The 16,900-nt window shown below is 29.3% G+C and overlaps 2 protein-coding genes and 2 pseudogenes across 2 annotated transcripts; all 4 read right to left on the bottom strand.

Annotated features, from left to right (window-relative positions):
* Positions 1 to 1,391: 1,391 nt before the first annotated feature.
* On the bottom strand, positions 1,392 to 3,031 carry LOC145566237 (expansin-A25 pseudogene; annotated as a pseudogene).
* A 2,393-nt stretch (positions 3,032 to 5,424) lies between these two features.
* LOC145568493 (expansin-A23-like) lies at positions 5,425 to 6,965 on the bottom strand. Its single transcript, XM_081627916.1, has 2 exons — positions 6,833 to 6,965; positions 5,425 to 6,026 (listed from the first exon to the last, which is right to left on the bottom strand). Exons 1-2 carry the CDS (start codon positions 6,963 to 6,965, stop codon positions 5,425 to 5,427), a joined length of 735 nt encoding a protein of 244 aa, XP_081484042.1.
* Positions 6,966 to 8,257: 1,292 nt separating this feature from the next.
* Positions 8,258 to 9,594, bottom strand: LOC145568492 (putative expansin-A26; annotated as a pseudogene).
* Positions 9,595 to 14,777: 5,183 nt separating this feature from the next.
* LOC145566235 (NAC transcription factor 47-like) lies at positions 14,778 to 15,938 on the bottom strand. Its single transcript, XM_081625715.1, has 3 exons — positions 15,701 to 15,938; positions 14,927 to 15,177; positions 14,778 to 14,834 (listed from the first exon to the last, which is right to left on the bottom strand). The coding sequence occupies exons 1-3, from the start codon at positions 15,936 to 15,938 to the stop codon at positions 14,778 to 14,780; spliced, it is 546 nt and encodes a 181-aa protein (XP_081481841.1).
* Between the last annotated feature and the right edge of the window lie 962 nt (positions 15,939 to 16,900).

Here is a 16,900-nt window from a genome sequence, read left to right as displayed (position 1 = left end):
AGATGCTGCAGCTAAGGGTCCGTTTGGCATCGCTGTGGTTTTCTGTTTTTTGGTTTTTTGTTTTTTAAAAGTACATTATATATGTCACATAATGGATCAAAAAATATTTAGACTTATTAAAATCATGATAATTTTGAAAACTGACAACAAAAAAGTGGAAACATCTTTTTCTTGTTTCCTGTTTTTGGTTTTTAGTTTTCAAAAAAACAGGAAACTGAAAACCAAAAATGATGCCAAACAAGCCCTAAGTAATTGGTTTTTCTTGGAACTCAGCTGCAGTTCAGCGAGATTTGATTGTTGGAACAGGATGAACAAACCTGTTGTTTCCTGCTAATTTTTAGATGTTGTTGATTTCCCTTTATTTATTAATTAATTGATTAATTTTTATTAAATAGTCTTATTATTAGTATGTAAATAATTTTTGCTTTTTTTATGTGAATATGTTACAAATTGATCGGTTGTGTTAGCTTGATCGTGAATAATCTAAATATGACTATGATCTATGAAAAATAGCAAAATACTACATTGTATACTGAACTGTGTTTGAACCGTCGATCGTAATTTCAAATTTTGATAATGTGGTTGAGAAAAAAATGGTTTAAAATTTCTGGCGGATTGTATTCATAATCAATAATCTGACTGAGAATATCTGGTCTACAAATTGATTTGGTTTTTATTGAGAATTTGTATCATCTCTAATGTGTTTTGGTGGTCTATTTTGATGTTAGGGGCAAACTCCGATTGACTTTTGAGGAATTGGAATTGATTTAATCGATTCATTCTTTTATCTGCTTACTTTTAGTCTAAGGGTATTGTAATCTTCCTACTTTCTCTTAAATTGGCCTTATGCTTAACAAATTTGTTAGATTTTTATCTCCTTAAGTTGTTCCACATAGTTGAAAAGGATAAAAATAAAGGAAAGAGTACCAACATAGGGATTTACCCTTTAATGCCCTTAATTTTAAAGATAGGACATGCAATTCACAACTAATGATGTTCAGGTAATTGTAGAAGAATGAAATTATCAAATGTATAGGTTTTATAGATAGTGTTTAATGGTAAGGCGGTGGTCGTCGTAGCAATTAACGATATAATTGGCGTTCATGAAACGTTTCCTAAATGTTAATACTATTATAAACGTAGCAAATAAATTTTCTTTTGCTAGAAAGGACATGTTTGGTGAATAGCTTTTTGATGAACAAAAATATTTAGTTAAAGCTTTTATAATAGTAAAATTGTAAACACATTACATGTCATTGCTTGAAAATTTTAAACTAAAAGTTTCAATCCATTAACCATCAATCTTCCAATAACAAACAACTATGACTAAAATTTAAACTAAAAGCTTCAATCTATTAGCCATTAATCCTCCAACTAAACACAACCGTTAACTAATGCATATTTTTTCTACTCTCATATGTACGACCTATTTGCCAATCAGTCGGTGCCACGTTGTTGAATTGAAACGTCGTACCATTACTAGTAGACACTTGAAATGAGAGACTTTGACCCTCCAACCTCGTCCAAGTTTGCCAATTTTGACCCCAATTACGACTCATTTGTGTCCAACTTGTTTTTGATCCTTTGATATTCACCCCAGTAACATCCCCTACACCACCAGCATTGTAAACCAAAACCATCAACCAATATGAATTTCCTTTAAACTCAAACTTAACACCTCCTTTCTTTTGGCATTTCACTCTTCTATAAACAACCGGAACAATACCGCCTTTGTACTCCGCAATCTTTAGGAACATAGGCATCGACAAATCGAAATGTTTTCGTGGTGGATTGCACCACGCTTGCGGTGTTTCTTCGTAGCATGGAGGGCAAAAGTTAGTGGCCGTTACTCGAATTGGACGAACCCCTTGCTTACACCATTTTGAGTCTATGCAAGCTATTTCGAAACACGCTCCGCAAGCAGCTCCATCGTTGAAGAGTGTTGTACTTAGTGCTGTTGTTTCTAGACCATAACCTTGCTTGAATAGGTCACCGTACCCACATGCACCATCTGTGTATAATAAATTCATGCATGAAAAGTTAATTATATGGTTAATTGTTACCACATTATCATTTGCTATAACATTTATGTAAAGGACTAATGTAACGTTTAGCTAGTGTATTATTCACAATTAATAAAAGCTGGATGTTGATGCAGTGGTGATTGAGGCTGCACTTGTTAGAGAGAACTGTGTGTTCAATCCCCCACAACAACAATTGGGAGGGTACTGAAACCTAACCACCTAAAATTGAGTCCGAATCTGAATTAGACTAAAGGGTAAATCGGGTAGAACACCAAAAAAAATAAAAAATACCCATTTGTTTTGTGTGTAAATTTTACATCATACCACGTATACATGTTGCTGATGAAATTTAACAAATGAATTTCGCACAAAAATATGAACGACATGCGAAAAAAAATAGGAGAAATTGTAGAAATGTACCTCTCAAAAATTACTCCGCATCACACGATTCACAACTAAAAAGATGCACATTTCAAAATCAAGAACCTCTAATTAATTTTTATAACAAAACAACTAAGACATTATCAATTATAAATTGAAAATACACCCCCATCGTTTAGTGTCACTACAATTTATTTTTTTCCGAATTCATTTTTACAAATACATATTATTTGATTTCGACAATATATAAAAATTACATTGCACAAATCCGATTCTAAAAGACTCATTACTTTAAACAAGCATAAATCTATAACAAACCTCATGAACTAATGAGATTTACAGTTGTAATATTAGTCGATACTCCTTCCATCCAAATTTATTAATTGATATGTTACTAATTCAAATTGCATAACCAACACGTGTGTTTATGAATGTCGGATTGTAGTACACAAACAAGAAAACTTACACATGGTATCGCCGCCATTAATATCACCATAAAACGTTGCATGAGCGAAATCCCAGCCATGTCCACCATGATTGATATCATTTGATCCCTGAGTTGTAACAAAAATTAGCCCTAATATTACTACATAAATATAACCCGCTAATAATTGAGAATTAGCCATTGTAAAAATAATTATGCTATTACAATAGTTGTGAAGAAAAAACCTAATTAACAAGTGCTCTTATTTTGCTGTTAGAATACTAAATTATAAAATGCCTATATTTATGATCATCTTGCATTTTAAAGTAGAGAAATAGTCATATGGTTTGACTTCAATTTTTAAACATTAATTAAGATTAAATAAAATCACAAGGTAAAAAAAGGAACAATATCAGGTTTGATATTTAAGATCCCTTATTTTCTGCTAGTATTGAGAATTTGAGATAATTGTATCATATATAACGAAAGTTAAATTATTGGGATTTTTTATATTAAAAGAAATTAATCATGTTTGATTGTGATCCCATCTTTTCTGCTAATATTGAGTTTTGACCATTAATAATAGGATTAGAATTAAAATAACACAAAATTTCATTCTACTTTAATTTTCGAATGCTCCATCCAAATTATATTCTTGCATTGGTTATATTCTCATACACATTAGTTAGTATGGTTTCAATGATGCCAAATTTTTAATACTAAGATGAAATATATACAAATGCACGATTTTATATTTATTTTTATACTACATAATTAAATCTATTTCTTTCATCAATTTCGTGTGAAATTTTTTTTTTTTTTTTTTTAGAAGTGCTAAAGAACGCTATATTTCATTAATTAACATATTCTAAAGCACAGGATGTATATTTATAAGAAGAAATTGACATATGTCACATTTTTTTAGTTTATGAACTGTTGAGTGTGGTCCAAATTATATATATATAAGCCCATTGTTTTGGTGGAGGCGGAGAATTTGTGCATATTCTTATAGCTTCTGGAAAAATCAAACAATGTTAGTTCTTGACTTCTTGCTCATATTTATTCTAAAATTATCTACTTAAACGTTTTAGAGAATTTTTGACATTGAAAGCAACTAGAAGTATGGTTTGTGAAAATTCTAGAACATTATGGCTATAAGAAAGATGAAAGAATTTCTGAAATCTTCTAGTTATTTTTTCCAAACTCCATCTTCAACTATAAATATAGGTTATAGGCATTCAATCAATATACATATACAAAAAGTCATACTTATAAACAAGTCTGCTCGTCGTTTGTGGGTTTTTTAAGAGGATTTTTTCCACGTTAAATATTGTGTGTCCTTTAATTTACTTACACTGTGCCCTCACCAACCCAAACATGATCAGATATTTTTATTTATTGGTCATTACTAAAGTATTGAAAATTTACATTTTAATACATGTCTTAACATATTATATATGTGCCACTTTGGTAAATTAATTATTTTGCTTTTTATAATTAAGTGAAAACATAGCTGATATGTTTATAAACAAATCATGAACAAACTCAATGATAAACTTATTTGTTAAATAAAAAAATGTGTTCCCAATTCAACTCTCCTCCAAACTAAAATCCTTATTTTTACTTGATATAATAACTAATACACTATCATAGTACATTAGTCACATTAATGAAGTGAATCAAAATGGACAACAATATAAAGGTATTGAATTATTCCCAATTGCAAATGTTTGATTGTTTTCGTCAACCGATCCACATGTTAGACATCAACCTGATATCCTCCGGGGTTATTTATATTTTCAGTATCAGTGTAAGAAGATCGTTACTATGCCTAGCGCTAATCTTTTGCCCAAATTAATATAATCGCATTCTCCGTACTACTAATAGGTCTTGGTTCTCATCCAATTTCCATAATTTATTTTGATTAGATTAATATTATTAATAATTATTTACCTTTCTTTTTTTAAAAAAAAATATCAAATCATAGATAATAAGAGGTAGAATAAAATTAGTTTTTATCTTATTTTATTTGAACTCATCAACTCTTATGTTATTTAAACATATTAGCTCTTATTTTATCTTATCTAAATTTATTTAAAATTATTAAACTATAAGAAAAGCAAAATCTAGTTGGACACTAAGCTACGTCGTGAATTTCCTAGATTTTAATCTCCGTGAAGTTTTTTCACATTACCTAGCTACATAAGGTTATCGTGCGACTTATCTACTCGATCAAAACATAGATAATTTTTAGAGTAATTTTTTAATAACCCTTAAAAATTGTATCTCTGAAAAACTAATGATGAAGAAGGGTACAATAGGGGGTGCTAATGAACATTATTGGATGAAGAAGGGTACAATAGGGGGTGCTAATGAACATTATTGAATAATATATTATTCATATCTCGTTCCCTCCTTCTCTTAAATTTCATTTTTCATATATTTGCAAGACAATCACTATTCGGACATGACAAACTTTTAGAGACAAAGCGAATATAATCTTGAGCTATTATCTTGCATGGAAAATTATATTTATAATTATAAAAGTACATATATCAAATCCTTTTGTAAAATAATCTCCCCAATTCTAGCCTCTTAAAAGTTATCTTCTCCTTCAAATGACTGGCCGAATTGCCAATTTGGTGGTACAACACCTTCAAACGCTAATGATTCTCCATCACTAGTAGTCACTTGGAAGGACAAGGATTGGTTGATCCAACCCGAACCACCAACTTGCCAATTCATACCCCAACTTCGCGCCATTTGCACCCAATTGCCCGAACCCTTGATCTTCATTTCTATAACATCTCCGGCACCTCCAACATTGAAGACTAATACCAAAAGAAAATTAGGGTTCCCATTAATAAGAAATTTGACACCCCCTTGCTTAGAACAAGGTATCCTCTTGTATTGCACGGGCACTATACCAGCTTTGTACTCGGCAATTGTGACAAACATGGATTCCGTTAAGTCAAAGTGGTGCAATGGAGGATTACACCATGCCACGGGACCATAAGAAGGTGGACACAAGTTGGTGGCCGTGACCTTGATTAGGCCAGGTTTGCACCATTTTGAGTTTATACATTTAATTTCATAACATGATCCACAAGTTGCACCCTTTGAAAAAAGTGCTGTGCTAAGAGCTGTTGTTTGTAATCCATATCCTTGCGTTAACGTACTATAACCACAAGCACCCTCTGCATGACACCATGCAACAAAAAAGTTATATAGATTAGAAATGCGCGTATTCGCGTATAAAGTATAAACATGTATTCATATATATGCTCAGTATAGATAGTGATAAGAGATAGCTCAGGTGGTTACTTTGGGATCGATTCTCATCAAAGGCTCCTGACTAAATAGCCAAAAGCCTCTATAATTTGTTGCTTTGGTCTAACTTTACTAAATTCTTAATTTTATGATAAAATTGAAGATTAAATTATTCATCAACAAATTATATCTTTATATGTAGTGAAAAAAAAAAAAAAAAAAAAAAACCTTCATATACCGAAATATCATATCAAATTGTGGGCTTCATATAGGGGCTCTATGCAATCGCTTACTTTGCACGTGCTCATAAGTCATAATTACTGCTAGTGAAAAATATACTTTATTTGTTCTTTTTTATCCTACGTACTCATTTTTTATTTAAATCTGTTCTATTTTGTTCTACTCACTTTATCTATTCCATCTTTAGTTTACCCTAGCCTTTTACCATCTTCTCCTTTAAGTCTCTAACCCCAAAATAATTAGACATTTCTACAAACTCAATCTCTTACTTAAGCAACCTTTTTCTTACACTAATCATCTACCTTTTTACATCATTTCTCTTATTACTTTATTTTACATCAATCCATATATTCACATTATTCAATACTAATATATGGTGTATGTTTGAATTATTTATCAATCAATAGTAAATAGTAATTGACTAGCTAGAACATAAAGAATCGGAGAAAGTACTGTTTAACAAAAATTTACGGAGTAATAATTTCAAGAAAACTCACTGTCAGTTTCACGCCCATCATATCGCCATAAAACGTTGCATGGGCATCAATCCAACCTTGACAATCTACCTTTGTAACAAAGGCCATGATAGCAAGAAATCCAAATACATTTTGAGAAAAATATGACATTTTTTTTTTAACCAACAATTAAAAATTAAATTTAAAACAAAAGGTTAATGCAAAGAAATTTATTAGTGGAATTGTAATATCACATATAATCAAATGTTAAAAAAATTGTCTTGTGGTTTGAATTAAATTTCAAAAAAATGAAAAGTAATTTTTTTTTTTAGGAAAATAAGTAATTAGTTTAAAACACTTATCAAGCTCTTTTTTCTTTTTCCTTTTTCTTTTTTTTTTCTTTTTTTTTTTTTTGATAAAGGACAAAAAAGTTATTAAGTAGAGTAAATAAAATCACAAGTAAAAAAGGTAATATATAAAGTGTTGATTGTTTGTGATCCCATTTTTTCTGCTAATATTAAGATAGCTGGATCAAAATAATAAGGAAAGTAAGAAATTAATGGACTTTGATTTTTTACAATAATAGTGCTTGATTTGTGATCGATCCATATTTTCTGCTACTATTGACTACGGATCAGAGTGTTATGTTTGAAGGAAAAATTCTAATTATGGATTACTCATTATTTTGTTTTTAAGGAAATTCTTTTAGTATTGTTCGTCAAAAAAAAAAGGAATTTCTTTTAATATCGTTTTTTCCATTTGATACACAAATAGAAAACTAGAGAAAAACACAAATAATTAACTTTCCCCTCGTGAGAAAGTGTTAGGCCATATAATGTATAGCTTATGGGCCGTTGTTATGTTACGAGCCCTAATCTTCTTAAGTTGTATATATACTTGTGCATATGCTAATACGAAAACAACACACACTATTCTCTCTATTCTTGATAAAAAGATTTCCTAATATCTTCTTTTCTTTCTTATCTTATAAAATAAAGTTACAAATAATAACACGCATTAATATATGAGTACATAAATACCGATACCCCAATCCCTCAAAAAAAAAAAAAATACCGATACCCCAAAGCTAAGAGATCAAGCTTAATTAAATCAATCCCATTTCTGTGAAACCGACCCATAACACCACAATTATTACCTGATTTATAGTTAAAATAGTTTAAGGGATGTTGATACTCTAGACATTGGATTAAATTTCAACATTGTTTAATCTACCAAAAATCAACTTCAGTTAGGTTATAATGTAACAACCACCTCGTCGATTAATAATTAAACATCTAAAATAATTAATGGTGATTAAGAAAAAAAGCAGCAGGCAAATGAACATTGTTATTGAACTCATTTTTTTTAATTTTGAGGTATCATTTCACAAGGAAAACGATAATTATAATTAAATGGACATAACCTCTTGTAAAATAAATTCATCAACTACAATGACAAAGCTCTTAAAAATTAGACTTTCCCTCAAATGTCTGACTAAATTGCCAATTTGATGGCACAACACCTTCAAACTCTAGGGTTTTTCCATCAATAGTAGTCACTTGGAATGATAACTCTTGGTTGGTCCAACCCGAACCACCAATTTGCCAATTCATGCCCCAATTTCGCGACATTTGAACCCAATCACTCGAACCCTTGATCTTAATTCTTTAACATCCCCGGCACCTCCAACATTAAAGACTAGTACAAAAGAAAATTAGGGTTTCCATTAATAAGAAACTTGACTCCTCCTTGCTTAGTACAAGGTACTCTCCTGTATTGTACGGGTACAATACCGGCTTTGTACTCAGCAATTGTAACAAACATGGGTTGTGTCAAGTCAAAGTGTTGCAACGGAGGATTGCACCATGCCTCGGGACCACTAGAAGGCGGACATAAGTTGGTGGCCGTGACCTTGATCGTGCCAGCACCGTCTTTGCACCATTTTGAGTTGGTACATTTGATTTCATAACATGCTCCGCAAGTTGCACCGTCTAGATAAAGTGATGTGCTAAGAGCTGTTGTTTGTAGTCCATATCCTTGAGTTAATGTGCTATAACCACAAGCACCCTCTGCATGGCACCAACAACCAAAAATTATGTTAGGAAAAGAGATTATGCACGTACAAATTTAAAAAAAAATCTGTCAAATTATGTCATATCGAATTATCGACCATAAACAAGATTATGACATAATTTAACCGAACTACTAATTAATAATTACCTCAGATGGATATTTAAATCAAGGAAAACTTCCCTTGTATATGTGGATGGGAGCCTCACATTCCCCAATTATTACAAAAAAATTAAATTATATTTCGTATATGTTAATTTTTTTGAAAATAGCCAGGTTAAACAAAAATTATAGTTCCGGTTGTTTAGTTTAAATGAAAATTTTAGTCCCCTAATATAATTTAGGGGTTCCACCCTTGTCTTGTTCTTCCAATGAAAAATCAAGATTACTAAAACAATATCTCAATGAAACCTCATTAGCATTATTACAAAGTGACATCAAATGCATGCTAGCTTTCGATTCAATGATTTGTATGTCAAACTAGGTCAATTTTATATGCATAAAATTTTTTGTAAGAAATTAAAGGGTGAAAATATATAAAATGTATTTTACAACAAATATATACGTAGTACAAAGTAATATTTTAATTTATAGAAAACTCACTCTCGGTATCACCACCCTTAGCATCACCATAGAACGTTGCATGAGCATCGGTCCAATCTTGACAATGTACCATGGTAACTAAGGCCATGATAGCAAGAAATCCGAAAGCATTTTGAGAAAAAGACATTTTCTTTGATATCAATTTTCTTTTGAATGAGATTGTAATATCAATTTGTATTTTATACATGAGGAAGTGAGTGATATTTATAGCAACACAATAATATTAAAATAAGTATTTGATTGTGCAAAAATTTTAAATTGGCATTAAATTAAATCATGGTCAAACTCATAGAGCATATATTTATGGTAGAAAATAGAATGTGTGAAATGTAATACTCCGTAGAAAATTAATTGGATACAAGGGATATGCATGGATTTGTTGCCATAAATATATGATGTTATTCTATATTGCTTGATTTCCATTGGTAAAGATGGATTTTATTTTTCTTTCTTTTTTGTCCCTTGCCTTTTTGCATGTGTACACAATTAATCAATTTCAACTGAATATTGTTCATATTTATTGAACTGAGCTGAACTGAACTGAATTGATTGGAGCTGAACTGCCTAAACTGAATAGAGCTGAAATGAATAGTTTATGAGAGAAGGAAATTAGAAGCTGAACTAAACTGGACTGAACTGAACTGATTGGAGTTGAACTGAACTGAAATTAAGCTGAAGTGAATAGACCCTTACTATTGGTAAAGATGGGTTTTATTATATTTTTTTTTCTTTGTTTTTCTCATTTCATTTTATTTCATTTTATATACAAACTCTTACATAAACTTATTTCACATTAATTTATTGTGAAACACTAATATTAGAGATACTACGGTTGTTGGTATTCATAAACAAAGAGATCACTATTTTAAAGTAGATGTTATTATGCAAAATAAAAGTCATCGTGTTGCTCGCGTATGAACCTCAATAATATTTTTGTGAACTAGGTCCATACAAGTTTTCTCCATTTTATATTACTTACTATTCATGTGGTCAAACTAAATAAAAATTGATTGTCTAAAATTACCTATATGCTCCCTTTGTCGTTCTTTTTAAGTGCCTTACTGCCTTATTTGATCGGCACAATTGTCAAGACGAGACTTGACTAATGATATCGCTATTTCTATATCTATATATATATATATATATATATATATATATATATATATATATATATATATATATATATATATATATATATATATATATATATATATATATATATATATATATATATAGATTTAGGGTCAAATGTGAAGTTCCTTAAAATGAGAAGAATGAGAAGGATATTTTTGTGCTTAATTTTTGTACTAAATGTGCATATTTTTTGAACTAAATGTGCAAAAAAAAAAACTTTAACTCAAATTTGATGACCATAATTTTTGAACAAATGTGCATAATTTTCGTTTTTCCAGAAAATTTTAAAATTTTATCAGTTTGAAACACAATTATGCACATTCAATATAAAAAAAAAATGCACATTTGTTCCTTATATATATATATATATATATATATATATATATATATATATATATATATATATATATATATATATATATATATATATATATATGTTTAATTTACTTATAAAATATAAATATTGATTAAAGTGGTGTATGTGAACGTGCAAAAGTCAAATGTGCCACTTAGGGCCTATTCACTTCAGCTTAATTTCAATTCAGTTTAGTTCAGTTCAGTTTAATTCAGCTCCAATCAGTTCAGTTCAATTCAGCTCCTAATTTCCTTCTCTCATAAAATATTAATTTTAGCTCAGTTTAGTTCAGCTCCAATCAGTTCAGTTCAGTTCAGCTCAATAAATGTGAACAGACCCTTAATCATCACATATGATCATGTTAAAATCGTTTCAATGTTGGTATTGAAAAAGTATGCAATTTAATTTCATAACTTACGTACAATATTACTTAAATAAAATTATAATTGATCAAACAAATTGATGTGTTGAAGAATGAAGATCAAGCAAAATGCATGTGCAGAACAAAAACAAAATGGGGAGATATTATAGAATTTGTTATATACAACCAGGTGTACTGTACACCCAACTAACATAAGGTTAGTTTTTACTTTTCATTTGATGATAAAATGAAAAACAATCATCAAAATGAGAACAAATACTCATAGGTGTGCAGTACACCCAAGTGTATATAACAACCTCTCAAGATATTATACGTTATTATCAGGTATTTGATAATAAAATAATTATACATCAAGCTAAGACAAATAAAAGCAAGATCTCACAATATTATATAAAAGTATTTTCTTATACTCTTTATATACTACGGAGTACATTAAATTATATGACTTCAACCATTAATCACTTGATTTTTAAACATGTAAAAAGTTTTCAAAAAAAAAAAAAAATGATATTTCAAAAGTATACATTAAGACGGATCTAATACAAACATGTTGAAAATTCAATATGATCATTATAACGAGTTAATGACTTAACATTATGGTATGTTATCTACACTATATGGCAACGAAAACCAATTTAGATGTCACGGATGGTCTCCCACACCACAAACGGGCGTCAAATGGGTCTTTGCCTCTTTGGGCATGTGGGCATCATTGCCTATGGGGTGCTCTTGGACTACTAGGACCAATAATGTCCCTAAACAACCTTATTGTGGATATTTCTCTTATTCCAATTAACACTCATCATTTGACGGTTTACAGGTTACTAAGTTACCATCTAAAAATTTTGTAATGCTTTTAGAATTTACGCTTAGCTCAGAAGGTAAAGTGTTTATGTGGCCAAGATCTCTTGAAAACGAGCTAGGTTTTAAGTTTCATCTATATATCTTCCTGTAATCCTGTTTTGTAAGATCAAATTAAGCTTGTTACAAATTCAATTTTATAATATACTAGTTTAGTGCCCCGTGCGATGCTCGGATTGTTTTTTGAATTTTAACATAATTTCTTTTTTTCTATGTACCAAGGAATTGATATGGTTTTATAACAATTTTTGATCCGTACCCTGAAGTGACTTGACCCAAAATAACCCATGTCTCGACCCGATTGACAAGTTTACATACAATAATAAAAATATAAAATCATATTAGATTGTGAAGTATTTTATTTAAATCGATTAGAGTATACTATAAATAGATGTTGTACGTTTTGAACTACTTCCTTCGCCCCAAAAAAAATTATGATATAAAAATAAATTTATATTATAAAGTATTTAATTATTGTTTATGTGGCACGACTTTGGTGAAAAGTTGAAACGCTAAGCGTCATTATCTCGTGATTTGGTTAAACTTATTTTACTTGTGAAATATTGGTATTTTATCCGAAATAAAACTTTAAATCAACAAATTTATCCTATAAATCTATCCAAAATTTATTGAAAATAAAACTCTAAACTAACTTCTTTTTTTTTATCCAAATTTATCCTATTTTTTTTTATCCTAATAAAAAAAATACTAATTTTTTAATTCATGAAAATAAATCCTACGTGTCAAACTAATTATTGCCTACGTGGCGTGAGACTTGGCGAAAAGTTACAACACCAAGTGTCGTTGTCTTGTGACCTGGCTAAAAGTTTAACTTTATATATTAATTATTATATGATTACTCAACAACAAATAACGTATACGAGTATTACCTCTAGTTTATTTCTCAATGTGAAGTGTGTACAATTGATCAATATGTAATCATGTTTACAGGACTAGTCATAATCCTGTTAAGAAACCTAACATGTTAAGGATACAAAATATCTACAAAATATATCCTAAATCTACGATAAAATATTATCTTTGTATAATATCTATCATAATTAACAAAAGAAAAATCTAATCATTTTTAATAGTACTTAATAGCTTGCTTTTATCTTCGCCTAAAAAAACATTAAAGATTAGTTTTATACAGATTACTCATTGCATGCAGGCGATGCAGCATGTTATTACTTTTATAATAATTTTTAAAAAAATATTGAATCGTGAATTATGTAAAATTGAATTTGTAAAATATAAATCCACAACAAATAAGCAAACAATTAAATTGAATGTACTCCATATCTGTTAATGAAATATGGGAAAATTATTTTCCATGAAAACACTTGCATCAAATCAAAAACTCACTAAAATAAAGACTAAAAAGATTTTATTTACAAAAATCTTTTTATGTTATTTCATAACGATTATATCCTAATAAGTAATAATTGATGCACGTTAATTTTAAAGACTCAACTTGTTAGAAAATTAGTAGGAATCATAGAGGATTAGAGAATTTATTAGTCAAAATAAACCCCCGTAAACTAGGAGTATAGTGGTAGACTTAACCAATATAGGTAAAAAGTGAATAATATAAATCGTAAACCAAGGCTTTTTTTTTTTTTTTTTTGGAACAAAATAACAGTAATTTTGAATGAAATAGAAATTTTATTTCTTCAAAAAAAAAAAAAAAAAAATAGAAATTTTATAATTACTTAAAAAAAAAAAATAGAATTTTTATTAAGGGTTAATAAGATCGAGTTTGAATGGGAATTGATAGGATTTGAAGGGAAGCGGAAGGACCCTTCGATCACAAAATATTCACTTTATTTTTTACAAGCTTAGCTTTTGCGTCAAACCAAACATTAGACGACATATTTTCTTGCTAAAATTGAACAAGATGAAGCCTCTACTATTGTTCAATATCCCTTGAGAGTTGAGATCCTATATTATTTTTTTTGGTGCAGTGAGATCCTATATTATAACTTCTCACTGCTCTCTGATATCCACAAGCATTCTGTAATCTCCACAAAAAAAGAAATACATCAAATCTTGCCTATATTATTATATTTTATGTTAAAATAAAGTTACTACCTCCGTTAAATGTTATTTGCAACTTTAAATATTTTATATCTCACAAATAATACCCAAAGTTGCACATAACATTTAACGGAGCTAGTATAAGATTTACTTGTTAAAGTAGTTTATATAAGTCAATCCTCCAATGTTTTCGCTTGACATCTTTCACATTATTCATATGGAATTGTAAAATATAGATTTAAACTCTCACAAGGAGAGACATTATATTAAACCCAATATATATGGGTAGATTTAACTCAAAAATTGAGTTAGTCAATCAATCAACTCTGAATATAATAAGGGTTTTTAACCATGAAATTAAATAATCTAATCAAACATAACTTATATTGCCTCTGTTAATTTTCAGTTGAAACAAAGGAATATTTTATATCTCACAAATAATATTCCTTTGTTACAACTAAAAATTATGAGATACTCCGTATTATTTTAGTAACAGAAAAAACAAACTTAAATAGCTAGCATTGCTCAATAGCTAGCAATCTCAAACCCCATCATAGTTTGTTCCTTTTATCAGTTTCACCAATATCCACTCGACACTCTGTAATATAAAAAAAAAAAAAAAAAAATAGTTAACATATGAAATTTTACATACCAATAAAGTTATATTACGAGTACATATGAATTACTTACTTGTTGGAGTAGTTCATATAAATCAATCTTCCAAATTGTTCCCTTTGGTTTGTCTTGAGGTTTGGTTCTCAAAAACTTGTATTCAAACTTGTTGCCAATTGGTTTGCTCTCTCGATCATATATCAAAACATTGTATTTAAATTGCCAATACCCTACACCTTCCACCCCTTGTTGGATCTTTTCTTTGAATTCGTTTGAATTTTGTAGAATGAAAAAGTACCACTCACTCCTATCATCAGGTAACCTTAAAACTGCAACATCCATTTATGAAAGAAATTCAGTCCATATGATCTGTTTTGATCAAATTATGACCTTATTTATACATTAATCAACAAATTAAAAAAGTAATGTCATAATATTCGTATTAATATGCAATTTTTAAATATAATGAAATATTCATAAAGTTTTAAAATGCAAATATAAAGATATTTTACAATTAATATAAAAACAAAAACTGATATGATTTAATCTGATTACTTCTAAAATAATTTGACAAAAAATATATATATATATATATATATATATATATTCCGTTTATTAAATAGGAAAGTTTTTATTTTTTTATTGAAAAAAAAAAGGAAAATTTAATTTTGATGATTACTTCTTTTTTATATAATAAACTCTCTCGATCTCTTCTATTATACTTTTTTTTCAGATCTCTCGTCTCCCATAAGTGTTGAATCATGCAATTTTTTAAGTGATGCAACTAAAAAGAAAAAGATTAACTAAAATTAAATTTTTTTTTTTTTTTTAAAAAAAAAAAAAAGGCCTTACCAAGATCTTTAGGATGAGTATTGTAAAAATCAGATGCACTGATATCATGAATTTCACTTGGTGGAACCGGCTTCAATGTTGCTTTCTTCTCAAGGTATTCACAAATAATTTCGACATCGGTAGGCTTAAACTTGAAACCGATTGGAATGTCTGTGGTATAGCTGCGTTGTTGCTCTTCATCCGCTTGATTTTCTGAACTTGAGTGTCCCTTATCATTTTTTGAACTTGGGAACATCATATATACAAATAATATTATGCTTAACATATTTACAGTATATAAATTAGGGGTTTTAAGATTAGGAATCACAACAAAAATTGTTGGATTGAACAAGGTCAAGAATTAGTTTACAGTTTTTTGGGCTTTAACAGCTTGACTAAATCAATTGGTGTAAGCGAAAATCTCGAAATTTGGTAATTGAATTAGTTTTTTGTAGCAATTATCCACGAAAAGTTTGTTATGCATGCATATATATTAAATTACAATAGAGTTTTATAGTTTTATGTTTTCTTAAAATTCCAATTTTATTTAAATTCAATTACTATTTTTAAAATCCGTATGAAAGTGGTTTATCATAATTATTAATATTCTATTATTGCTAATGTACTTAGCATTAAAGATACATTTTTCATATGCAAAAAATAAAAAAAATAGATAACATTCATAGTGTTTTTATTTTTACAGACTGTTTGTAGTTACCATTATTGAGGATAATTATGATTATTAGTGTAGGTAATTACTGGGAAAGGTTTATTAAAACAAAACATGTTTTATCATATAGTACTTAATATAAGATAAATTAATCCTACCTTTCACTAATCATTCAGAATAGCAAACAATTAACTACTTCTTCAATCCTGTGGTTTTTTTTTTTTTTTTTTTGACAAATTCGGGTATGATAAGTTTTATATGCGGCTGGTCGCACCGTACGGCCAGCCCTAATTTTTTATTTTTTTAAAAAATTTTCTCTCTCTCCTCTCCTCCATTTTCTCTTTCTAACTTTCTCTCTAACCATCAATGGCAGCACCGACTTACGCCGACGTCGTCTTCGTCAGATCTCCTCGAAGCTCCAACCCAGATCTCCTCGTTTTCGTCGTCGTTGTGTTCCTCGTCTTCTCTCTAAACATCATATCAGTGGTTCGTTGGTGGTGATTTTTGGTGGTTTTGTGGGTTGGTAGTGGTGGTTTTGGGTTCTAGCTCTA

The sequence above is a fragment of the Chenopodium album genome, chromosome 11 (assembly GCF_948465745.1).
Source record: "Chenopodium album chromosome 11, dcCheAlbu1.1, whole genome shotgun sequence".
Lineage (NCBI taxonomy): Eukaryota > Viridiplantae > Streptophyta > Magnoliopsida > Caryophyllales > Amaranthaceae > Chenopodium > Chenopodium album.
This window is presented reverse-complemented; position numbering and strand designations above follow the sequence as displayed.